We start from the raw sequence: 26,487 nt of genomic DNA on the forward strand, positions 1-26,487 counted from the left end.
CTCTGAAGTTCAGGCTTCTCAGGCAGAGAGGGTGTACCCATCACAGAGGAGAGTAATTCTGCACCTTCCATCACTTTGCTTTACCATAGCAATTGCCAGACCAAACAGCATGGTTTAAAAGCATGTTCTCATGTGTGTTTGGGCCATCTCCTTCCTAACTAAAATTACGTTTTAGTGGAATGGAAGAGTCATCTAAATTGTTTAATGTTACTTTTGCCCATCCATTTAGGATGGTAAGAGGAATGACTTGAAGTGAATTGACTGAGAGCATTTAGCTTTTGATTGCATCTTGTAGAATGAGTCGTGAGATGAGAGAGCTACTATATGTATATACGTAGACAGATACAGTAGGGCTTTGTTGCATTTTGTGACTTAGTAAATCAGTTTACAATTAATTTAGTTTTTTATTTTTTTAGACTGTGTTTAATATATTTTGCCAAGAAAATGTATGGATTATTAATTGTGTTGTAACATTACTTGTTGCCTATATACAAAAGACAGTTGTCACACTTTGTGCTCATTTTGTGCATTCTAATACAGAAAATCATTTGGGATAAATGTAAGCTGTCCTGATGTAATTGTTTTAAGTTCTAACTCTGATATCTTATTTTTTAAACCTTAAAATTAATGAACCTTTTTTTAATTACAGAAACCTTTGAAATGCTTATCAGACTGGCTGAGAATTACACCAGCACACTTTTCTGCAACGCATATAGAAACATGGCTGCTGAGGCTACTGCACGTGTTCAGGAGTTTTTCACAGACGTTGGACTCTTCATATTTGGCACCGACGTTAGCATGGAGGAATTGGTGAACAGATTTTTTGACACGCTGTTCCCAGTAGTCTACAACCACGTGATTAACCCTGGTCTGACTGACATTTCACTGGAATACGCGGAGTGCCTCCGAATGGCGAGAAGAGACATCAGACCCTTTGGTAACATTCCCAAAAAAGCCATAGGGCAAATGGGACGGTCGCTGTTACCCAGCCGGATTTTCTTGCAGGCTCTGAATTTGGGGATTGAAGTGATCAATACGACAGATCACCTGCCTTTCTCTAAAGACTGCGGCAGAGCTTTACTGAGGATGCAGTACTGCCCCCACTGCCAAGGCCTGACTTTAAGCAAGCCCTGTATGGGCTACTGCCTCAACGTCATCCGCGGCTGCCTTGCCAGCATGGCAGAAGTTGATCTTCATTGGCGGGGATATATTCAGTCCCTGGAGGAGCTCTCAAGTGCCATGAGTGGAACCTACGACATTGAGCACGTGCTTCTAAACTTCCATTCACTTGTTAATGACGCTCTGGTGCAGGCTCGCATCAATGGGCCAGAATTATCCAAGCAGGTAAGAAGCTGTTTTCATCTATGCTCGATGCAAACATGACACTAAAAAAAATAACACTGATAACTATTATTTGTTTGGCCATTTTTTTGGTGATGAACATATTTGTATCCAAGTTCAGCTTTATTCGACAACACATTTTTCCAACACAGCTGGTTTTTATTTTAATCATGCACATGATCTGCTAATTTCCCATATTCTATTCACAAGTTTATATTCTATTATAATAGTCTCTTCACAGGTTTAACATCAAGTGGAGATTCAGCATCTTGGCAGCAGTTACACTAAAGACTTTTCAAAATGAAAAGAAGTCTTGTGTGGAATTTAGCTTTTCCCATTTCCCATGAAACCACAGCCTTTTTTCATAATTTTGCTGAGTGAAAATTTTTGTTGCACAGTCTAAAGGAAACTTCTATTCATTCACCCTTTTTGTGTAGAAGTTAGCATTTTCAGTAGATGCACTGTATAGCTTTAGGTTTAACTTTACAACTGCATCTGTTAAGTTCTGTTGAACAAGGGTGAACAGTGTCATTAGGTTTGGAAGCTTAAAATATTATAGAGAGGAAAGTAAATTACCTGGTGAAAAACTAATTCCACAAATATTCTATAAAAACAGAATAATAGCCTAACATTTATGTAAATGAAAATGCTAACTCTCGGCAATAATCTTTGTTTGCAGATTTGAAGCTTGTTACACAACATACTGAGAATAATTTTTAGCATAATGAAAAAATGTTTTTCTAAAACATAAGAAAATTGTTTAATTGCTTCATTGTTCTCTTACATGCACATAACGATAAATTTAAACAACCCTTCATTTGGATACCAGTGGCCTGTCTTAAAGAACCTATGACTTCACTATATTATTTGCATGATTTTGTAGGTTTCAAAGAAAGTAGCACAATCATTTATAACATGAAATAAGTCCTTCCTTACGTATGCTTGGGAGAAAAGCAAGTTATGTGAGAGCTATGTTAGCTGTGAATGCATGAAGTGAAGAACTTTAAGACACTGTTAGGGAAAATACACGTTATTTAGTTACACATTAGAAAGAAAGCTAGTATATCTGCAAATTAATGAAGGTTATATAAGTAGCAAAATTTGAATTCCTCCTATCTTACATTTAGTCCACAATATATTTGGTAATTGTATTTTTTTCGGTATTCTTACATGCAGACTTCACTGACAGTGACATATTCTGTGTTTAATGATGGATAGGTTATCTTGGTCTGAGGAGATGCCTTTAGTTTTACAGTATACACAGGGTGTCCGCGTGTCACTGTGGTGACAGCCATCAGCTGAGGTGCAGAGATACTTCTAGGACTGCTGCAGCCTGCCTGTTTACATGACTGGATGAAGCTGAAGTAGTATCTTCCGCTAACCAGCTGATGTGACCTCTGACAATAAACAGCTTGACCTAATATTATAAATAGAGGATTCTTCATTTCTTACTAAGACCCATAGTCTGTTAACATGATTTCTTCATCCTGCTTGTAATCAGTGACTAACAGGCAAATTGCCCATTTCTGTGAATTTCCCATTCCATCTGCTTTATACCAGCCAGCTGCATTAGCCAGCATCTCCTGCTGCTGAACTTCCTTGAGGAAAACTGTCATTTATTGAAGAAGATATATTACTAACAGTTTGGCTCAGAAGTGGCTCACTGATGTCTGTCTAATTCCTAATATGTTTTAGAGCTACAGTTGCCTTTTGGGGATACTCCCTGTTTTCCCTGTTCCTCCTCAGTTTTTGAGGAAAAGAAAGGGCTCAAAGGAAGGAATTCTGTTTCCTGTTTTATCCTGGGTCATTTAGTTTGAAAAGTTTTAGACTTAGATTTTCAACAGTGAACAATGATTGGCTCAGACTTAAAAGTCTCTCAGCACACTCATGTTTTCGAAATAAAAGTTTTTTCCTCTCCAAAATAGTATATTTAACTCAATTTTAGTAAAAAATTAAATGGATGAAGAGCCCTCCACCCAACATTTTGGCTTAATGAAAATTTCAGATTGATCCAGAATAAAATGTTTTTCTCCTCTTCCTCATATGATGTAAGGAATAGTAGAATTTCTTATGTAATGATATTTTTTGCCTATGTGTTTGTTTGAAGATCAAGTGTTTGCTGCTGTTAAGATCTTCTCATATAGCATCATTTCCAAACTTTAAAAACTAAATATTTCACTTTTTATTCAATCTGTGTCAGACCTATGCATTTAGACATAACTTTCACTTAATCTCTATGTTATAGTTGACCAGTCCTTTCTGTCTGTGACCTATAATTTGATCAAATAAGACTATGAAGCATTGATCCCTTGAAACATAGTGACCTAGTCAGTCAGTTCTGATTTGCAGAGTATGGCTTGATTATATTTCATATTTGCCCATACATTAGGTATCAAGACCTAATTCTGACATGTAATAAATACAGTCTTTCAGCTTTAAGAGGGAGAGGACATGAATTCTCTTTAAATTGGCTCATTAATATTTATTTATTTTATCTTCAGAGTGACTCATGAACTGTTTCAAATTTTGATAAGCAATTAATGCATCAGTGATTCTAGCAGACACAGGAAAGATGATTATGAGCTAGCAAATAATGGCTTACTTAGGCACGCAGCAGTCTCTGCAGTTTTAAAAGTGAATTTCATCACAGTAAGTACTTTAATGAGTTTTAAAGAAGCAGACAGAGGAAAAAAGTCTTTAACTGTTGGGAAGTATGATATATACGTATGCAAATGTTAATTCACACCTTTAATACCTGCCTCCTGCACCTCTACTGACTGACAAATAAGTGCAGCACCTGTTCATCATCTCTATGCCTGTACATTATTCTATGTTGTTCTGCAAAATCTAACGGACGTATGTGAGTTGTGCAACTATTGACATATTTATGTATGTTCACAACATATATATAGACATATATTTAATGACAGTTCTGTTCTGTGTTCCTGAAGTCTATCTATGTCCATTTATGTACTATTTATGCTCAGTGCATGGTGGACCCTGTGCTTTTTAGCTGGTAGGAGCTGGAACAGACTTTTTTTAGCAGACTTCTGTGTGTATGCTCATGCAGATATAATGTAATTGAGATTTAAGAGAGTGGCATCATAAAAAACCAGAACAGTATGCCTTATTAAGATAATCTGAAAAATATTATATGTAGTTCTTAAGCATTAGGTAACAGGTAAAAATGTTTATTGCTACAGAGGAACTTGTCAATTCATCCTATGCTTCAATTTGTGCTCAGCCTGAGTTGCCCCATGCCGGTCTCTGAGCTTGCGTATAGCCAGGGAAATCCCCATTGAGGGCAGCTGTGCAGGCTAATGAAGGCACAAAAGCTTTGTAACATGTTTCAGCCTTACTTAAGGAAAAACAAACAGTCAGTGGGATGGACCCATGCCACAGAAGGGCAAGTTCCTGTGTCCCTTACAGTGTGGTTCAACACAGCTTAAGCCAGTCTCACCCTGAGTTGCCCAAGTCCTGCTCTGGCATCATACTCAGCTGTGTGTTTCCACCCCTTTCCCTGTGTTCACCAATGCTTGGGCTGCTGAAAGTCAAGCTGGTTGAGGGAGCTGGCTGTAAGAGAGTCTCTCTTAGCCATGATTTTGTTTTGGTGTGTGAGTCTTTGTGCTGTCATGTGTTGGGTAAAGCAGCAGCTGAGAGCTCCACTGGAGCGGAACAGAGGACTGAGAGGAGATGAAATGGGTCCAAGGCAAGAGCTGATGGAAGAAGGGAAAGGAACCAGAGAGAAGAGAAAAAGTCACAACTTTATAATTATAATCTTTCCTCCAAACTTTACATTAAACTGTGGTTCTTGATTCCCAAAAGATCAATGGTGTTTGGGATTAATATTGAATAAAAGAGATGAAAAGGAATATTGAGTAATTGTTCATTGTGTATTCTGAACACTGATGATTTGGGGATCTGGAGGAAAATAAAGTATGTGACCATGATATTAAAGGCTATATATGCATATAAAAATGTGGTAATCAGAAGCACAATATAAAAAAAATTAAAATCATGCAGACAAATTCTGACGTTTCCTAATTTTGGAAGTGAGGAATTTGTGCTATAGGTTTGGTAAAATTCTTGTATGTGCTTTTTGTATATAGTATGTGTCAACAAAAACTAAGCAGATTACACAGCATCGTGTAATTTATGACTGCTGTGGTTTATTATCCATATTGTTTATATTTAAACTACACAGTAAATTTCTCTATTGCAAACATTCTAGGTATTCTTTATCTGATTGGAAACAGGTAAATTTCGACAAATATCTAGCTGGCTTTTCTAAATAGCTGATTGCATTTGTCTGTGATTCATCTGCTGCTGTGTAGATAACTTTTTCCAGCATTTGCACAATGTGGCAACATGCATATGGATTCATTCTGAGGGAGTTGTCCAATGCTGCAGCAAATGAAAAGCACCTTGAGGGAAGGGACATCTTACCATATTCACATCCCAGATTTCCCTCTCTTTTGTGCTTCTACACATTCTCCTGCTCCTTTGTCATGATTGCTATGATCACCTTGGAGGATCAATCACTCTCCTTTTTTAAGAGAGCCCTGTGTAACACAGCCAAATCACTTTGTATTTATATAAGTGTGTAAGTATGCCCATGTAGTGTGTTTGATGGGTTGCTGGCTTGCAGTTCCTCACTGGCAAAGGAAAGGAGGATTATCTCTGAAATAAGATGCAGAGGGATGGGGAGAAAAAGAGTGTAACAGTGAGGGAAGTGGATTAGGGCCCTGGGTAAGATGTGCAGGCCTGTCATGCTCTGTCGACCTTCTTCTCTTTACAGGCCTAGATTACAAGAGTGACACAAGAGCCAGGGCACTGCCAGGTTTCACTGTCAAAAGCATCCCACAGCTTATCAAGAATGCAGGGTACATTGCAGGGGGAATAAGTAGTTTTTAAGCATCTCATTGACATCAGCCAGGGAGGATCCCTCACTGGCAAGAAGTCTGTCATTGTAGGGGAGGCAAGAAAGCTGGGCAGTTGGTAACGGGAGGTCAGCAGTGTACCCAGCACCAGGATTTGACTGCCAGGCCAGAGCACACTGCTTCCATGGGGGATGATGTAGACACTCCTGATTTTCAGAGAAGATCCCCACCAAGGACAGACCACAATCTGCATGGGGCAGAGACCGTATGTGATCTGAGAGAAACAGTAGCTCAGATGTGTTGCATCTTCTTTAGTTATTCCTCTCACTTTTGAGATTATATGTGATACAAACCACTTCTTCACTTGGCTTTTGACCCATCTCTCAACCTGTGCCATTTCCTTGAAAGCAGACAACTTCTGGTTGTTTTCATGCCTTGTTTCCATGGCAAAGTGTGTGACACTGTTCTCTTGTCATTCAGCATACCAGCTCTTGAGTAGCTTTGTGTGGATGCTGCCAGGGCTCTGCTGCAGGATCTGTTAAGACTGTAAGGGACAAACTTCCTTGTTGAGCCTGTTCTTGTTGACCTGTTCTTACTCATTTTGCCTGGCTTGTTTTCACCTTCTTCTAGGCATAATGCTTCCTTTTTTTTTGCTGGAAACAAGTGTGCAGAATGCTGCAACCTCTGAAGATGTCATTGACACTTTCCAGAGTAAATGTGTTTTCAGGATGTCAAAAGTCTTCATTTTTATTGAGATGAGGGAGCAAGGTCATTGTTCTGTTTTTCAATATGTAAAGAGGTTGAAAAATCTCAGCTAGAGGGAAGAGATGGAGTCCCCTATGGGAAGACTTTCTTCAAAAATAGGAGGAAATCATGAGAGGACTTGTGGACAGAGGATACTCTATCCTGCTGGTAGTAGTCAAGATAAGTGTGCTATCTGTCAATCTTTTCTTGCCTCAGATGTTGATTTGGAAGGGACACACACCATGGGGGAATCATAACCACCTTGGTATCTGCTGGAACAACAACACAGCTGTGAACAAGCGGATCTAGGAGATTTCTGGAGTGCTTTGGTGGTAACTTTCTGGCATAGGTGCTAATAAGTAAGGATGCTCTGCTGGACTTGATACTTGCAAACAAGGGCAAATATGTCAGGCATGTGAAAGTCAGGAGCAGCCCTGAGATGGTAAGAATTCAATATCCTAAGAGGAGAAAGCAGTGCAAAAATGAGAATGACAATCCTCAGTTTCAGGAGACCAGATTTCAACTTCTTCAGAGATCTGCTTGGAAGAATCCCATAGGGTATGGCCATGGAAAATACAAAGATCCAAGAGAGCTGGTTAATATTCAAGAATCATGTCCTCCAAACTCAATAAAGCTCTGTCCTGAACAGTAGGAAATCAAGCAAAGGCATCAAGAGTCCTGCATGGTTTAAGCAAAGAGCTTTTGACTGAAACTTCTAAAAAGGGAGTGTTGAAGAGGTGGAAGCAGGGACAGATGACCCAAGAGATGTATAGAGTTGGTGTCCAGTATTGCAGGGATAGGGTTAGAAAAGCCAAGGCTGACCTGGAGTTGAATCTGGCAAGTGATGGGAAAGGCAGCAAAAAAGAACTCTATAGGTACATAAACAGAAAATAAGGCAAGGGAAAACATGTGCCTGCTGCTGAATGGAGTAGGGGAACTGGTGACACCGGGCACAGAAAAGGCTGAGGTATTCAATGCCTTCTTTGCCTCAGTCCTTACTAGTAAGACTAGCTTTCAGAAATTCAAGGGTCTGTAGACCAAGGGTAAGGTCTGGATCAAAGAAGACTTACCCTCAGTGGAGAACAAGGTTAGGACACTAACCTTAGAGCACTTAAACAAACTGGATGTACATGGGACTTGACAAGTAGCACCCACAAGTGCTGAGGCAGCTAGCTGATGTCATTATGAGGCCACTCTAATTATCTCTGAAAGGTCTTGGCAACTACAGAGGTTCCTGATGACTATAAGAAAGCAAATGTCACCCCTATCTTCAAAAAGAGCAACAAGGATCTAGTAAACTGCAAGTCAGTCAGCATCACCTCGATCCCTGGAAAGATGATGGAGCTACTAATCCCGGAAATCATTCCAAACACATGAACAGGAAGGGGATTGGGAGTAACCAGCATGTATTTAAAAAGGGAAAACCATGCTTAACCAACTTGATATCCTTGATAGGACAGCCAACTTGATAGGATATGGGTAGAGCAATGGGTGACATTTACCTTGAATTTCCTAAAGCCTTTGAGATTGTCTCCTACAGCATCCTTACATATAAGCTGACAGGCTCAGGAAATCTCACCAATGTGTATAAACACCTGGTATGAACCAACAAAGAGGAAGGAGCCAAGCTCTTTCAAGAGGTAATGGGCAGAAATTAAAAACCATGAAATTCCGTGGAGCACATTGCCCAGAGAGCTTGCAGAGTTTCCGTTCTTGGAAATATTCTAAACCCAACTGGACATGAACCTGGACAACCAACTGTTGCTCACATGCTTGAATAAGGATATTGTACTATATGACCTCAAGAGGTCCCTCCCAACCTAAACAATTCTGTGATTCTATGAAATTACTTAGAAGGTGGGTACCTCATGGGAATATTCTTGCCGAGGAGCCAGCCATCTTTGAATCGCTATCTGTGGTGGGATAGGACCCATGAATGGACATCATGGATAAGGGAGGTATCTGTGATGTTCATGGTGTTCTAATGCAGGATGTGGGCACTGGTTTCATCTCAGGACTGATGAACATTGACATGCAAAATATTCACTACCACAATATGCTGTTAAAACTGAGTCAGCACAAGACAGTGTGCATTGCCTATTTCACAGATCTTTGGTCAAAGCAAAAGTGAATGAATGAATTGCTCCTTATAAATCTCAAAGCCTGGATGAAGTTCCCTGGGACAGGATGATAAAAACTGAAACCAACAGAATGATAGCCCAAAAGTTCTCAAAAGGAGTTGGTTGCAAAGCTATATATCAGCAATAGGTATTTTTGTTCTCAGAAGCAGTACAGATATTGATGATAAACTGTGAAGGGAGCCTTGGTTTAGAGATTGCACAGATACAAGCTAAATTTGATGTTGTGGGAAAATTAATTTTATTGTTCCCATCACCAAACTATCTAACTGGACTCAGCCTTGTATTCTTTTCACTTTTGGCAAGTGTGTATTCCCAGTATCAATTTGCAAAAGACAAATCCCAAGTAAGTAACATGCCATATAGTTCTTTCATGCTTTTTTTTTCTTAAGTAAAAAATTAAATACGTCATTTTCAGCAAAGCAGACGTTGGAATAAAATCATAGAGTTCTGCCTGAAGTTTTTGGCATATGTCTCTGCCATCATTACTTTGCTGGATTTAAATTAGTTGATAAATTGATGAATTTAAATTAATTCACAAGATCAATACAAACTGATTTGTGGAAACTGCTGAACAGTAATTGTATTTCAAATTCCCATTTTATATATGTCTGTATTCTAATATCATTGTGTTCTTAAAGGAAGGTTTGACATCTAACCTAACACACAGTTGAACACCATCACCTTTCAGTCACAGATATGCATCCAGCTGTAGCTGTAAAAAACTGTGGTGGTTGTATAATAAAGTGTGTCATATTTTTATACATCAGTCTTTTTTATTTAATGTAGCATGGAGTAAGTGTACTGAAGTTATGACCTCCATCTAATTAAGATTACTCTAGCGTTATATTTCACTTCCTAGTGTTTCAAAGTGGAAGAGCTCCTTGCTGCTGTCAAAAGGTTTTCTTCTGAGGCTAAATTTGGCGTAATTCATCAGAAAAGAGAATGGACAACATGAAAACAAAGGAAAAATCAACAAAACAAGTGTTTATGGCCTGTTTGTAACTAATTAAAACTTGTTTTCATTAAATAGTAGGCTTTCTTCCAACTTAAACATAGTGTTGTGGTTTAAGCCCAGTGGTCAACTGAGCACCATGATGCCATTCACTCACTTTTCCTCCCCACCCCACGTGAGATGGAGAGAAGGAAAAAAATATAACAAAGTGTTCGTGGGCTGAAACAAAAGACAGGGAGGGTTTGCTTACCACTTATTGTCCCGGGTGAAAATCAGACTAATCTTGGGGAGAAAAACAAAGCAATTTAATTTGTTACCAGTAGCATCAGAATAGAATAGTGAGAGATACAACCAGATCTTAAAGTCACATGCCTTACCCCATCCCTCCCTTCTTCCTGGGCTCAGCTTTGTTCCTGGTTTCTTTACCTCCTGCCCTTCAGCAGCACAGAGGGATGGGAATGGGGGTTGCAGTCAGTTCATCCCACATAGTCTCTGCCACTCCTTCCTCTTCAGAGGCAGGGAGGACTTCTCCCACTCTTCCTCTGCTTCCACGTGGTACCTCTCCCATAGAAGAAAAGTCCTCAACAAACTTCTCTGTGGGTCTGCCTATGGCTGCAGTTTTCCTCACAACTGCTCCAGTGTGGGCTTCCCTTCCACACACTGCAGTCCTTCCCACAGACTGCTCCAGCACATACTTTCCATGGAGTCACAGCCTCTTCAGGGGCAGCCACCTTCTCATGTGGATCTATGCCATCGCTGAACCTCCACAGGCTGCAGGTGGGTTGACCTGCACTCTCACTGTGGGTTGCAAAGGAACCTCTACTCTGTACATCTCCTCCTCCTTCCCCCTCTCCATTTCTTTCTTCACTGACCTTGGTGTCTGCACAGTTGTTCTCCTCACATCTCACTCCTTTCTCCACTGCAGCTTTCTTCTGCTAGCTTTTGAAGAGTTCCTGGCTCTCTCAGGCTGGAGCTGCAGCAGGGCTTGAGCTTAAGCTGAGGCCAGACCAGACTGGGAGGGCTAGGTCCATGTTGCCTGCACCAGGGCCATGCTGCTCAGGGCCAGAGCAAGAGAGAGGCAGACTGTGCACTGAGCCCTTCTTAAAGACATAAATTCACAGAGATCCTGATTGGCTTGGCCTTGGTCAGAGGTGGGTCCAAAATTGGAGCCAGAGGAACTTCTAGCAGCTTCTTGTAGGGCTATCTCTATAGCCCTCCCCTGCTTTGTAAAAAACCCCAAAACCTCTCGCAGAAACCCAATACACATACCTGGTGGTTTGACAGCTCTTCCCATCTTTTCTGCTTTGATCTGCCCTTGCTGTATTTTTCAGTAGCTTGCAGTTACTGACATCTTCATGAAGTATTACCCTTATTTCTGTAGTCTTGTCCTCTGCACTTGCTATATACTACCACCATAAATGCCCATGCTGTTTTACAGATTTTTTTAACTGAAATTGGTGTTTTCCAAATAACAACAAAATCTCTGCTACAATATTTAACATAAAAATAGTGGTAATTGCATCTCAGAGCATCTTTGGTATGTTGGAGTCCCTGCTGTAAGCTCTGTGCTGCAGAATTCTACTCTTAATCAGTGTCCTTTCCCGGTGCTTGGTCTACTTGCTTTTAATGTGTAGAAAAAGGGCTTCAAATAATGCACAGAGTATCAGCAGAAGCAATAATACCTCCATAGTTATGCACACATTTTGGAAAAAATGTACGTTAGTGTATCATCTGTCCCTTTCATTTATCAGGGCTTTACTTCCCAAGTGCAAATTGGAAAGAAAAAATAAACTTGATATAAGTTACTGAATGTACACTTGCTAATATTCTGTTAGTGTCTTTGTTTTAAGGTTTATGATACACAGGCAGATATGTGGCAAACACTGGAAACCACTTGTTTCTCTCAAGAACTTCTTAAATTTAGTAGCAGAACATGAACCCATGAAACTATGTCTGTCTAAATAAAGTCAATTGCTACATTCCTCAGCTTCTCAGCATTTGAGTATATGGTGGCACAGCTTTTGGTGCCTGTTTCAAGAGACATAATTTCCAATTCGTCTTCTTTCAGCGAATTTTCCTTTTATTTATGGAAATGAGAGAGGACATATTTCTCACCTTTGGTGAGAAGAGATTCAATCCCAGTGTCAAATTCATGTCTCACACTTTTCTGAAAAGTACTTTTTTCAATTAATTTGTCAAATTGCCCAGGTTCCTTGCCTGCAGCTCCTAGAGCAGAGTTACTTGTTGTAAGGGGTGCTGGTGTCCAGGTGTTGGAGGCTGCAGATGTGGCCTCTGTGAGGACAGGTCAGGGCTGCCCCATGCCAGACACAGACAGTTTGAACTGGTTCCAGCTGACCCACCACAGGGCACAGCTGAGCCCCTCAACCAAGGTGGTGGCACCTCAGGGAATACATGCTTAAGGAAGCGCAAAAATGATGTATGAAAGTGAGAAATGAGGGGAAAAAAGTGAGAAAACCTGCCCTGTAGACACCAAAGCCAGAGAAGGAGGAGGAGGTACTTCAGGCACCAGAGCAGATATCCCCCTTGCAGCCCATGGAGAAGACCATGGTGAAGTAGGTTCTGCTCCTGCAGTGCATTTGGTGGACCATGATGGAGCAGATCTCCACACTGCAGATGTGGAGGACCCCATGCTGGAACAGGGGAAAAGTGTGAGGAGGAAGGAGCAGCAGAGATGAAGTGTTATGAACTGACCACAACGCCCGTTCCCTGTCCCCCTTGCAGCACTTGGGAGGCTGAGAGAAGGCAGAGGAATTGGAAATGAAGAAGTTAAGTTGAGCCTGAGATGAAGCAGGGGGCTAGGGGGAAGGAGTTTTTAGTTTTATCTTTGTTTCTCACCATCCTACTCTATTTTTAATTGGCAGTAAATTAAATTAATCTTCCCCAAGTTGAGGCTGTTTTGCCTGTGACAGTAATTGCTGAGTGATCTTGTCTTTATCTTGACCCATGAACTATTTCATCTTATTTTCTCCCCCTGTCCTGTTGAGGAGAGGGGATGAGAGTGCGGCTATGTGGGGGTCTGGCTGCCAGCCAAGTTCAACCAACTGCACTTATCAACACACACATGATTTTGGCAAGCAATGCTGCGTAGTGCAGTTTTGCATGAGGTATGTTCAATATAGACTGCCAAGTAAATAATGTAGGAACATATCATGGCATGCATTATGCATTCCTATTTAATGTGTTTAGAGCAAATCCACTTCACAATTTCAAATTACTTGAATCTTCTGTTAAATCTTTCAGTTTGCTGCACTTCCTTCTTAAGATTGAGGTCTGTTTTGTCAGGAAAGCATAGGATCTTTAATATACCTCCTTTAGTTTCTTTTTAAATAGGTTAGGCAAGATTTGGGCAAAAGACACAAATCCAAAATGGTCTTCCTCTTTCCATTGACTCCATTGGGACTCAGAGGTCTGAAAAATGTGGAGTAAACAGTCTGGGCTGCCATCATATTTCTGGTTTTAGGTGGCATGCTAGATGTCTAACTGCTTTGGCACCACGGCAGGCTTGTCTGAATGTGTCCACTGAGGAGCTGAACTGATAAGTAAGCAAAGTGCTCCAAGAGGCCGAAAATGCTGCAGTCTGGTTCTTCGTATTTGCAGAAAGAGAGGAAAGGAGGCTTTTCACTCCTTCCCCAAAGCCAAGCAAGAGGCATGAACAAGTGTAAAGGAAGAAGTCAACGGAGAATTCTTTCTGTAGGCTGTGTATGTGTTCTCTGTATTCTCTTCCTTTTTCATTGTGAAACAGAATAACTGTTCACAAAGACAGTTACTGAGCTGAACAGACTTCTGGTGTCTCAGCTGGCCCTTAAATCACTACCAACCCTTTGTACTGGAAGAGAAAAACTTTGTGAGGGCAAATCCAAAGATTTTTGAAGCAAATGAGTTTTTCAGACTATTTTTGGTCCTTGAAGTAATATGAACAAGCCTGAATAAGTGACTGCCTCGTACATCACAAAAGGTCTTCAAAGAAAACTGGTTTGTCCAGGTTCAAGTAAGAGGGTGAGGAGACACTGAAAAGCTAAATATGCAGTCACAGGAAGCAAACCCACTAATCTCATAAGATGTAGTTTGGAATGGGGGAGAAACACCTGGATTCTCTGAAATGCTGACTAACTAGATAGTGGATTTTTTCCCTCATCTTTTTTTTTCAGGTAATTTTTATTCTTTATTATCATGAAAAGGTGACCTTATCTAAAGAGTTGTTGACAGTGTCTTGTACTAAATAAAATAATGCATCATGACTGTTACTGTAAGTGGGCATGAATTTATTGACTTACATACTTTTGTTGCAGATCTTACAAAACTGCTCTCCTCTTCATAATTTTGGAACATAAATTGCCGCCTGCGACAAAGTGTAAACGCATCGTGCATATATGCTGATGCAGCCAACTTGTTTAGCTTCCACAAATTCCTTATATATTGTAAGATGTAATATATTTTTTTGTTTTAAGTGAGTAAGCTGTCTGATAAAGGTTATGGAGCCCAATTTCTGGTCTCATTGACAGTCATAGTACTGTTGAATTTTTTTTGGCTTACACAGGTGACCCTGGATAGACTTATACTTAGATTTAATGAACAATTCTGCCTGCATCAGACAAGAAGGCATAATGTTAGCCCTCTACGTCAGAACTGTACTTGCAGGGCATACAGAAGGAGCAATAAAGTATATTCTAAACCACTAGAGAGCATAGATAAATCAGTCTAATTACACACAGGCAGCTGATCTTTGGAAAAGGCTACTGCCGGTTTTATATAATTGCTTTTCAGAGGAGAACCACGGAGTGTCTTCACTGAACATAAATGAAACACCTTGGCATCCACTGAAGCAGACTTGGATCGGGAGAGCTGGCAGCCTCTCACAAGAAGCAGTTTTGTTGAACTGCCTTTGAAGAGTTTGAACTGGCAGTGCTGTATTCTGACTGCAGGGTGACTTGGCTGAGAACATTAGGATTTCCCCTGACATTAAGCCATTAAAGGAAAAAAAATCATTTCCTTCCCTCCCACCCCCATTCAGAAGGAGAAACTATTTTTACTGCCAGACTTGCTGAGTGTTAGTCCCTCATGAAAGGAGCAGCAGAATTAAAAGTAATTAAAGAGCAGAAGACACAAATTAAAAGTACATTAAGTAACTCATATTTAACGGGCTATTAGATTTTATTTTACAATAAGAGCAGGCAAAATTATGAAGGAAATCGGAGATAATTAACAACTGACAAGATATGAGATCAAGAGCTTGGGCTGGTGCGCTGGTTTTGGGAGATGGAGCAGTAGGAGGAGAAGTCTCAGGCACATAAAAGTTGTAGACTGTGGCTCCCAGATTCTGACAGTTTGGAGAGCAGTCTTCTGCGAAACCATATAAAAAAAAATCAATGATTAAAAAAAACTGGTTTACAAACTCTTAGTATTTTTGTCTCTTCTTGATCCTCCGTCTTGACTCTGTATTTCCCAAAAAAGGTGTACAGCCATGGCACTGACAACGCGCTAGTACCAGAGTGGAATAACTAGTTTAGTATCTCCAAGTTGTACTTTTGTTTATGTGCTGCAAAAAAATTAGTTTCCTTTCTTTTTGAAACACGTAATTCTCTCATTTTTTTTCTAATGAGGCTCCCACTGCCTTGCTGGTGGATCTGCATTTTCTTGTATTTGCAGTTTGTGTTTAACTTTGCTTGATATCATCTGGTGAGTGTAAGGCAAACTATTATATTTAGCAAGTTTGCTTTTAATTGAATTGGGTATTTCATGAGCTTGAAACCACTTCCAGCTCCATCTCACTTGAAAAACTATAAGTGGAATTTTTCATATGTCACCTGAGCTTTTAATTACAATTTTAATATTTATCTTGTAGGTGATTATAAATTTAGTGTTTAATAATTTGTGCAAGCATTATTCTAAGTATCAGCTTTACTCTATAATTCTCTAGGCTGTTATGTTTGCCCCTTTCAGCTTGTCTTGGACTTCTCTTGCAAGTTCTGTAAAATGATTAAACTTATGTGTGAAATTTAAAAATTATAAATTGCACGTGTAACTTCAGAGCTTGCTTAGAGTTCTGGGTGCCTGAGATGTATTGCCAAGAGTCCTGAGGGCAAAGTGGAGAAAAAGAGACAACCAGTCACAGATAAAGTGCACAATATTTGCAAAGAAAGCAGAGGAAATAATACACAATTTCAGCATGATTTTCCTGTGTTGTAAACACTGGTGATACTCCACCAGTTTTTTCCAAGACAATCTCATTAACGTCTTTTTCCTGTTCTGAAGGACAAATGGGCTGTTGTACCGAATGCTTGCAAGAAGTTGAGTTTTGTGTCAGTAGGGAATACTTTAATCTTCCACGCACATGTGCGTGCTCTCACACATCAAAATACATTTTTCTTTGCAACAGAAGTTTGATATTAAATACACAACTGTTATAAACAGCAAATTATAAAAGCCTGCTTAAGTGCTTGGAAATACTGCAATGCTGGTGCTCCCTCCTGTGGTTTAACCAGAAGCAGACAGACCAGTGAAGTGGATATATTGGCTCCTGCAGCAGGAGCTCAGCTGGAGATTGTTACAAATTAAAAGGAGAAAAAAAATCTTCATTTTTACCTGCTTAGATGGGCTGGCTGGCTGGCAGAATGAGGTGGAGAGAGTATGCAAAGAGTGTACTGTATTGGGCTGTCCTCTGTCAGACACACAGCTATCTACCTGAAAGTACTGCACATCCACTTGCAGAGATTAAATCTGAATCCATAAACATTCATAAAAATTTAATGCATTGTTTTTCTGAATGAATATTTCGGGTACTTTGATTAGTAATCTGTTGCTGGAAATGCTTGTGACTCATCAGGAGTCTGTTTCTCAAAGAAAGTATTCCCTTGTGTACTCCTAGAAAAGAAAAGAAAATTAATTTAATAACAGGGGTTTTTTGTGACAAATGTACTTTCAACCAATCTCTCACTGCCATATCATTCTAGCTTTGTTTTGGAGTTATTAGACTTCAGCTCTCCATTTGCTCATGAGTGTTCGAGGGAATTTAGCTGTAAGGGATGGTGGCAAATCTGTGAGCTGGTCCTAGAACTAAAAGCCACCAGACTAATCAGTACCTGAAACATGTTAAATAAAAGCAGTGTTAAGTGTCTGCATTGACTGTGGCCACACTGATGGCTTACAGGTCCGAGATACTCTGTCAATCTAGTGAATACTTGACACATTTACAGGAATTCCTGGATATGTATGTATCAAAAACTTACAGTGCTTGCTAAACTAACCAAAACAAGCATGGAACAGTTAAACATAAAAGGAAGGGCGATTTTCAGACTCCTGGTTCTGGTTCTCAGCTAGAACTGCGTCTAAGCCCAAGAGGTTTTGTATCCCGAGAAGCATTTTCTTCCTGGTTGCTCATGAAACAGACTACAGACACACTGCAAGACTAGAAGCTGCTCATCTTTTCAAGAGTATTTCATGACAGCCTATGACTCAAAGTGGAGCAGAGAGTCTCAGGACTCCTGAGACTTATTTCTGGCAGAGCGACAGCATTTAAAGATTATGGCATAGGGAGTCACCGGGACTTGGCATTATCTAGTTTGAAGTGTGCCGCAGGACTGTGAATTCAGTTTGCTTCAGTCATTTGATGTAAAATCGTTTCAGTAGAAATGCTGAGGTCAAAAAGAACCATTTCTGTAGTGGGAAAAAAACCAAAACCAAAGGATGTGACTGATTTCTCCTGTTGAGCGTGTGAACTTAGAGGACAGTATCCCAGCGTTATCAATATGATGCCCACATTATTGTCCTTTCCCATGTAAATGTAAAGGTTTATGATGTCCCGGTTTTCCGAACTGTAAGTAACCATAAGTAGACATCCTACGGAATTGCACCGAGCAAAATCAAACTGCCATAAAGTTCATGTGTGGCACTAATTGCAATTTAACTGCATGGTTTTTACAAGAGCTTTTAATTAACCCAGTCATCATACTGTGGCATACAAATTGTGCGTAATAACAGCATGCTGAGTCTAATGACAATAGGTTTGTCTGAACTGTGAAAATCAGGAGTTTTAGAATTTTCTGAGTTTTCTTTTTATGCCCTTAAATACTGTGCAGTATTTAAGAACATTTGACCAAAGGGGAAAAAAGCACAAAAAAACCACAATAGAAAAACCCCTAGTAAGTTGCTGAGGTTTGTCTTTTTTGAAATTTCCTGGCAGTCTTTAATTTTTCTTGAAATTCAGTGAGATGTTTAATTCTCTCCCGCATAATATTTTTGGTGATTTTTTCAGTCTCACTTTTCTCAGGGTATTTTCAATCCCCTTCGAGCATCATTTTATACTCTCTTTTAGGATTTTGTGTTTGAAGCCAAGAAAAATACTTGAATGTGAAAATTATCAGTGGGAATACCCTTTCAATGAATCTGGAAGATGGTAAGAATACATTCTGATCAGATATTGCTACAAAATAATAGTTTGTTAGATCTTTAGTGTAGTGAGAGCATTCCCCTTCTCTCAAAATTATGATTCCAGTCTGTGTCTCTCAAGACTGCCAGTGATAGCATTGAGCAGTTTGTCACTTGGAAGATTAATTTTGCAGCCCAAGGGCTAAACATAAAGAAACAATTGTGGCTAATGGATATATCTGTAGTCCTTCAGAAAACACAGGAAATACAGCTAAGTGGCCGGCATTACACATATATGGTGTACTCATTCCTGGAGACGTAAAGAATGCATTTAAAAAAAAAAAAAGCAGACATTATTATCTAAAGTGTATTTATCTACTTTTTAGAGTTATCATCAGTCCTGTGTTGGGGAATGAGACGCTGACATTTTGGTTCTAAATTATTTGGCCCACAGACACAACAGGTATCTGAAGGCAAGGTAAGGGTATATGACCTTCTCATGTGCCCAAGTTTACTGAAGAAACCAGGTCACAGTGAGGGAAGGAGGCAAAAGTACATTTGGCGTGCATATACAGTTAATGATTTAAACATGACATAAAAGTGACAGCCCCTAGTGAAGACTTAAAAAAGCACAGATTGGGTTTAGCTGGGTGTGTGGTACAAGTGTGGACCAAACACAGAAAGAAGAACCAACAGCACACAAAGCCAGTGGTCCCGGGGATTTAAATATAAGAGGTAGGACAAAGATAACTTATGGTGACATCATCATTGTATGCGCTTGTACGGGCTGAAGTAGCTCACCCTGCCGAAATGACGTCAGAAGAAGTGACTTTCCTAAAGGTTGGTGAGCTACCTTTTGGCTGTGAGAGCTGTTGTTGTCACAAAATCACACAATATTAGGAGTTGGAAGGGACCTCGAAAGATCATCCAGTCCAACCCCCCTGCCAGAGCAGGATCACCTAGACTAGGTCACACAGGAACGCGTCCAGGTGGGTTTTGAATGTCTCCAGAGAAGGAGACTCCACAACCTCTCTGGGCAGCCTGTTCCAGTGCTCTGTCACCCTCACAGTGAAGAAGTTTTTTCCTCATATTCAGATTGAACCTCCTATGCTCCAGCTTGCTCCCATTGTCCCTTGTCCTGTCATTGGCTATCACTGAGAAGAGCCTGGCTCCTTCCTCCTGACACTCGCCCTTTACAAATTTATAAACATGAATGAGGTCATTGACAGGCCTGAGGTCTCAGCAGTGTGATTGCTGTCATGCGCGTCTCTGTGGGAATGGCTGAGGTGTACGTGGTGCAGTAAAAACACTTTTTGTCATTTAACTAATGTTGTTTTCAGAATTTTTTAAAAAATGTGGTTTTGGAAAAAAAATCAGTTCTTAAAAAGACATTTCAAATAATGGCTGGGTTTTTATGGTATCTATATATTTACATGAGATTGCTTTTTTAAGAAAGATTTTGTATTTGAAACTAAGGTTTATTTTTAAATGTATCAGTGAATGCAAACTTCCTGGTATTGCACAATGCATTTCTTGAGACATTCACTCAGAGAGAATAAACAGAGAAAAAGGTCATTAGACAGAACTTTGAAGCCACTGTAGAATACATCTAAAACAAGTATAATCCATAATCCAACCCACTATGAATGTAAGAATTCTTTTATTTACCTGTTCATTTTATTAAGAACAATATATAATGAGTTTTTATTGTAAACTGAAGAAATATTGATAGCTGTGGATTCTTCTGCCTTCCTCATGGAGCTGAATGCATTTTTTTTTTCAGTTTACTGTAACTGAAACCAATGGTTTTTTCTCTTTCTTTCCCCCTCTGACCTAAAGGACTGGTACTCATCTGCTTAGGGTCTGCATTAGCCAGTGACACGTCTCCACCTGGTTTCTTCCCACCTCACATGTTAATGTTATTAATTAACATTACAGCGGTTCTTAGTTTGAAAGGTACCTAAGACTTACACTTTTCTCTTTAATGTGTGTGGTGATAACTTGAAAAATTAGATTTATTTGCTTTCTCTGTTCTTACATTTTGGGATATAAAATGCAACAGGAAACAGTAGTTTTTGTTGTATAACATATGCACCCTTTTTTTCTCTTTCTCATGGCAGCATTTTGAATATGTTTCTGCTTCCAAAATTTGATCCCTGTCTTAGAGCCAACAGTGATCTCCTCTCTCCTTTCTTAAAAAAATAAATAAATTACTACCTAATGAAACCGAGCTTTCATAAATCACATAAAGTATTAGGTTTTCAGTAGTGCATGTGTGCTAGCTTACACAAGATATGTCTACTTAATATCTTGTCTGATGTGATCCCCAGCATGAAGTATCTCTTATTTAATAAGTGTGTATGGCTCTAATTATTTTTATTCAGTGATTAGGAAGGATAATGAGCTATGAACATGAATTGATATCCTCTATCATACAAAATGCTCAGTATCACATTTTACAAAGAAGAAAATGGGAATCCATGTGAATTTGTATCTATTGACATCTGCATCAGAAAGCCAGACCTATAAAATCCCTTGATATTTTCAACATCTATGGTCCAAATCATTAAACTTACATCTCAGATCATTAAATTTACATCTTGCAAAGTTGTAATGCAAGTTTCCACCATGCTAAGTGTTCACTATGTGCTCTGGGTAACTGTGCTGAACATGCCATAATAATTCATCAACCCTGAAAGAAATCACAAAGTTCAATGCATATTAAAAATGCGGTTGGGTATATTACAGGAAAAATTGGAAACATGCTGCTCTTCACAACACATCATGTTCTCTGGGGTTACTGTTACTGTCTGCTTAAAAAAATTCCCTACAAGAAGAACAATACTCCAGTCAACAAAATACATGTGGCGACTTGCTTATACACCTGCTATTCCTTCAAAAGGAATAATTTTGTTTGGGGTTTTTTCTACTATGAAATAACTAACAATGTGTTTAGTGCATTCACGATGGATTTAGTGTTGAGAAGTATGATAATTAATGATACTTTTCTTAGCTTAATGGGTTAATGTGCATAGGACTTCTTTTCTAAAATGGACTTCAGCTGAACTGAGAGGTAGATACATAATAATTTTTGTTTACATGCATTCTTTTCTTTTTCCTTTGTTTTTCTTTTTTCCTTTTAGGTGAACAAGGTATGTGGTCCTCCTGTAAGGAAGCCTACACAGTCTCTGGGTTGCTCCTTGGATCAGAACAAAGATAATCAAGTGTTGAAGATGTTCTCAAGAGACAGTGAAGAAACCCTCGCCAGCAGAAGAAAGTAAGACATTAGTTTTACAGCCAGAAAGAAAGAATAAAGTAAGCCATTAATTTTACAACAGAATAGATTATATTCAATGCAATGACATGCATTACTACCAAATAAATAAAGACTGCAAAGAATGAAGCATTTCAGCGACACAATCTGCTCTGTTCCATTTTGGAAAGAGTAATTTTGTGAGCAGATTTGTTTTCTGAAATAATGGACATATGACCAGAGTCATTTGGTGTGGTTTAAAGTATTTAAAAGAGTGGATAGCACTGGTAGCATATGAACATTAGCTCTATCTCTATGTGCAGATTTTCAAATTAACTTGAACTTCAGCAGACACAGTTAAATCTGTCAAAAAGTGATTGTGACATTTATCAGAAGACTGTACAAATTGATCAGACATAAAAAAAGAATGACTGTTCTTACATACCTTTCTACTGTAAAAAATGAGACAAATATTTGGGACTAAATCTTCAACTGCTTGTTCAAGCAAGTCCAGATGGTTTTGGTTTGTGTGGTTGTTTTTTTTTCCCCCTCTGGCTCTTTTGACAGTCTATAGTGAATTGACGTGACTGCAAAGACTTGGAAAATTGATTTATACCTGGCTCTGCATTACACAGTAAAATTTGTCTAAGTCCATATGAGCTAGGTGTTTAAGCTGCCATTACAGTCTATGGAGAGGAGGATGCAATTCAACTGTCCACACCACATACCATCCAGTGCCACTTGAGGATACCTTCGGGTACCCCATCTGGTCTTCTGCTGCCAAGAAGGATGCAGGTGTCCTGTGAGTTGTATCATATCTTCCAGCCTTCTGCAGATATCCTGGATAGCTGAGGACATCTCAAATGCCAATCTATCTTTAGACAAATTAATCAAGTCTTTAATGACTGTAAGGAGTAATAGCACTGTAAGGAGTAAGGATAGTATTACAGCTGATATTAAATGCCCTATTATGCAAATAAAGTACAAGTTTAAAATCAGAAATTTTAGTTCTATCACAGTGTTTGCTAAAATACGGAAGGGTTTTCTTTGTCCTCTTTTTCCTTTCATTTCACTTTGCAGTGCAGGAGAAAACTGAAGCGAGAGAATTACAGAGAGATTCAAAGACAGACCGTTCTTGTTAGTGCAAGGTCCTTCATGTTCCAAATAGTGGAGGGAAAAGAACCCAAACAAACTCAGGATTTAGAGCACATTTAAGTAATGGAATGACATGCAAACCAGAAGTTTGCTTTAGACAGCACTGAAGTTCATCAGGCAATACCCATTATACAGCCACATTTTCTCTGTGTTGAACTAAGCAAGTTCTTGATGTTTTCCGATTGCTAGCAGTCTGCAAGTGCGAAACTGTATTCTAAAATCTCACTTAATCCAGGGCTGTTCCGTGTTTCAAAATAAGTGGTGTCTGGATTGATGTCAGGGAGATTGCCCAAAAGACCTTAAGGGGCACGAGAGCCAGTGGGCAGCCCAAAGCAATGTTGTTTTCCCATGACTTCTGCCTACCTGAGATGCTGGAAACACTTCATGGCATGCACCATAGCGCTCCACCAAAAAAGGGAAGAGGGGAGAAAGTTAGAGATCCACTGACACAGATTTCAGTTTAACAACTTCATAGTTGCTATCATCCTCATTTGCTTCCTCCTGGATCCCCTCCTTCCTCCTTAGTCACGATCGCTTTATATTTCTCTTTATATTCCCATGGCAACTGTAACAATTCCTCACATGGAAGGGTGACTTCAGCAAACACTTGCAGCCTGCTTTGAAGGAAGTGCTGTTCTCTGAGCCTAACTGCTGTATTTACCTTCCAGGTACTTCTGGCAGCAGGTTGCTCTCTGCAACTTTCCCAGGCTTTAGCAGGAAAGAACAGGCTTCTCCCAAACTGCCTCAATGACATTATCAGAGATAAAACAAATGAACAATAAGATTTTGTGAAATGTGTGACTCCTAAGAGTTCCCTGATTTCCTAATATTTTTCAAATGCGTCTCCAGATGAAAGTATACATTTTAAATTACGAGGTGGACTGCCACTGCCTGAACTTTTCCTAAATTATTTTTGCCTTCAGATCTAAGCTGATATTTTCTAGTACTATGTGGTACAAGGTGAAAGGGAAATTTGTGCTTTTTACAACAAAAATTGTCAAGTGAATTTAAAAAAATTCTAAGCAGAACCTTCCATAGTAACACACAAACTTGCAAGTATATAGTGCTTTTTCCTCCACAACTTAACATTGCAGACAGCTTTTAGAATGGAGATTAAAATTGTAAAAAAAATGAACATTTCCAAATAAATAGATAAGAAGTATCTGCAGCTTCCACTGACTGTAATTGCACATTTGTGCTCAGCTGCCTATAATTACATGCTATCTGGTCTAGAAGATGATGATGTGAAAATTGACATTCATACCATCTGCCCTTCTAACTACTTTGGTCAGACATCAACAGGGGCTGAAAATAGTTATTACTTCTGTATTAACTGTAGCTTTGCCTCAGGATGTATTTACTAATAAACTGAATGACCTTTCTGTTCAAATGCAGTTTGTCACAAAATACTATGGCAGCTATATTTATTTCAATTTCTGTGTTATACATGGATTGATTGTGCAGAAGAAGAAATTCCAACTATTTGCTATGAGAAGGCTTTCTAAACAGTAGTTTTCATCCAGGTTGAAGCATAGACGAAATAAAAATCAATCCCACTCATTGGGAAATGGAGAAAAATTGCAAGCATACTGTGCACACGATGCAATTTTAGAGATGGTGAAATACAAGATAGGACTATTCATGGCTGTGAGAGTGTGGATGATTCATATTTACATATTTAACATATATTGCACATAGGCAATTATATGATGCATATTCAAAATTGACCCTACTTGAGATTTTCAGAACTGCAGTTTTACACTTAGTAGGGCACTCGTATCACATTTAATAGGCATAATAAATATAAATCGTTGTGGTTTGTGTACAATATTTGCCCTATGGTGACAAGAAAGAACATGTGGCTCTCTAAATGTTGGAGTGTATATAATCACTCATGTTTTTTCTTTTTTGATTTGGACAAATAAACAATTTAGTTTCTTATGTCATTTTAGGCCTGCATTGACTAAATATAGGGAAATATATAGAATATTTCTGTCATTTTTTCACAGATTCAGATACCATTCAACAAGTTGACATAAAGTGTAGCTTGCTGGCTTGCAGAGCAATGAGTACAGCATTTCTTTTCTTTGTGCCTGTGGGTCAGAGATAACTCAGTATAGTGTGATGTTCTAAACCAGGATGAATAAATATTTTAATTTTTCACAGCAGGGATGGGTCTCCCAGGAAGAGATTTTTCAATACATAAGCAAACAATTAATAAACATAAATATCGCGATCCAGTTAAAAACATGCTAATTAAAAAGTAATTAATTTTGATTTAAGTACAAAAACTTATCATTAACTCTGGGCGTCTTGACATCTATTTAAAATAGAAATATATAATTTGTAACCTACCAGCACAGCACATGATAAAACTGATGTCATTTTTCAGACAGTTATTTAAATATCCACTAAATATTTAACACCTACATCTTAAACCCATCTTTCCTAAATCTTGAGTTGCTCAATAACTCTAACGTATACTCTTTGTGATATTTGTAACACTGTGTAGGGGACTAGGTGATAGCTCCTTTAAAAAACAGATGACTTATTGATGTAGACCTGGTTTTTATTTGCTATGCTTTCTTTTTTTGAACATTTTTGTGGTATATTTTTACGAGTGTAGCATTGCAGACTGTGTCACAACTGTGCAAGAAAATTTCAGGTTGGAGGAAAATAGTGCCTTTTCCAGAGCATGAGTAAAGTATTTTGTTTTACTTTGACCAATGAAAGTATCAGCTTTGTAAAATACTGAAGTGTATCTGGGACAATCAAACTTATCTAACAGGAAATTGACAAAAAAAATCATTGGAACCAATGGTGAGTAGCAGAATAAGCACATTCATTATCTTCTTGTAGTAACACACAACAACAGTGCTGCTTAATGATGTTGGTTGACTGACTCAGTTTTCCTACAGGAAATCTGGGGAGGGACTTTTTACAAGAGCAGGTAGCGATAGAACGAGGGGGAATGGTTTTAAGCTGGAAGAGGGTAGATTTAGACTAGGTATTAGGAAGAAATTCTTTACTCTCAGAGTAGTGAGACACTGGGTCAGGCTGCCCAGAGAAGCTGTGGATGCCCCCTCCCTGGAAGTGTTCAAGGCCAGGTTGGACAGGGCTTTGGGGAACCTGGTCTGGTGGGAGGTGTGTCTGCCCATGGCAGGGGGTTGGACTGGATGAGCTTTAAGGTCCGTTCCAATCCAAATCATTCTATGATTCTATGATACTGTGATTGACGCTGTCAATTATTTCCCGTGTTCCCTTGTCCAGAGAATTTATCAACCACCTCCGGCTCTACAGAGCCTTTTATGGCGGCCTGGCTGATCAGCTATGCAGTAACGAGTTGGCAGCTGCCGATGGGCTCCCGTGCTGGAACGGAGAAGATGTTGCAAGAAGGTACCTTTCTGACTCACTTTTGTCCTTTCTTTTCTATTTCATCTGTCTTAAAAGTAGCTTCCAACTCAACTCAAGTACATTGTTTCCCTAGGTATGTGTCAAGTTTAATTTGTAAAACAAATCAGCATGGGTTTTCTTGTCTCAGGCTTTACCTGTAAACAGTAAAAAAGCTCTCCCTGCATCTCTGTTTTGAGGAAAAAAAGAATTGTACTGTTCTTCAGACATTTTTCCTTCAAATTT

General features: G+C 39.2%; 1 protein-coding gene across 1 annotated transcript; it reads left to right on the forward strand.

Moving 5' to 3' along the window:
- Positions 1-624: 624 nt before the first annotated feature.
- GPC5 (glypican 5) lies at positions 625-26,247 on the forward strand (the record flags this gene model as incomplete). Its single annotated transcript, XM_010193514.1, has 3 exons — positions 625-1,344; positions 21,587-21,720; positions 26,122-26,247. Coding segments are annotated over exons 1-3 (977 nt in total), but the record flags the coding sequence as incomplete, so codon positions are not given.
- Positions 26,248-26,487: the final 240 nt, after the last annotated feature.

The sequence above is a fragment of the Mesitornis unicolor genome, unplaced genomic scaffold (genome assembly GCF_000695765.1).
Source record: "Mesitornis unicolor isolate BGI_N332 unplaced genomic scaffold, ASM69576v1 scaffold22981, whole genome shotgun sequence".
NCBI classification, from domain to species: Eukaryota; Metazoa; Chordata; class Aves; order Mesitornithiformes; family Mesitornithidae; genus Mesitornis; species Mesitornis unicolor.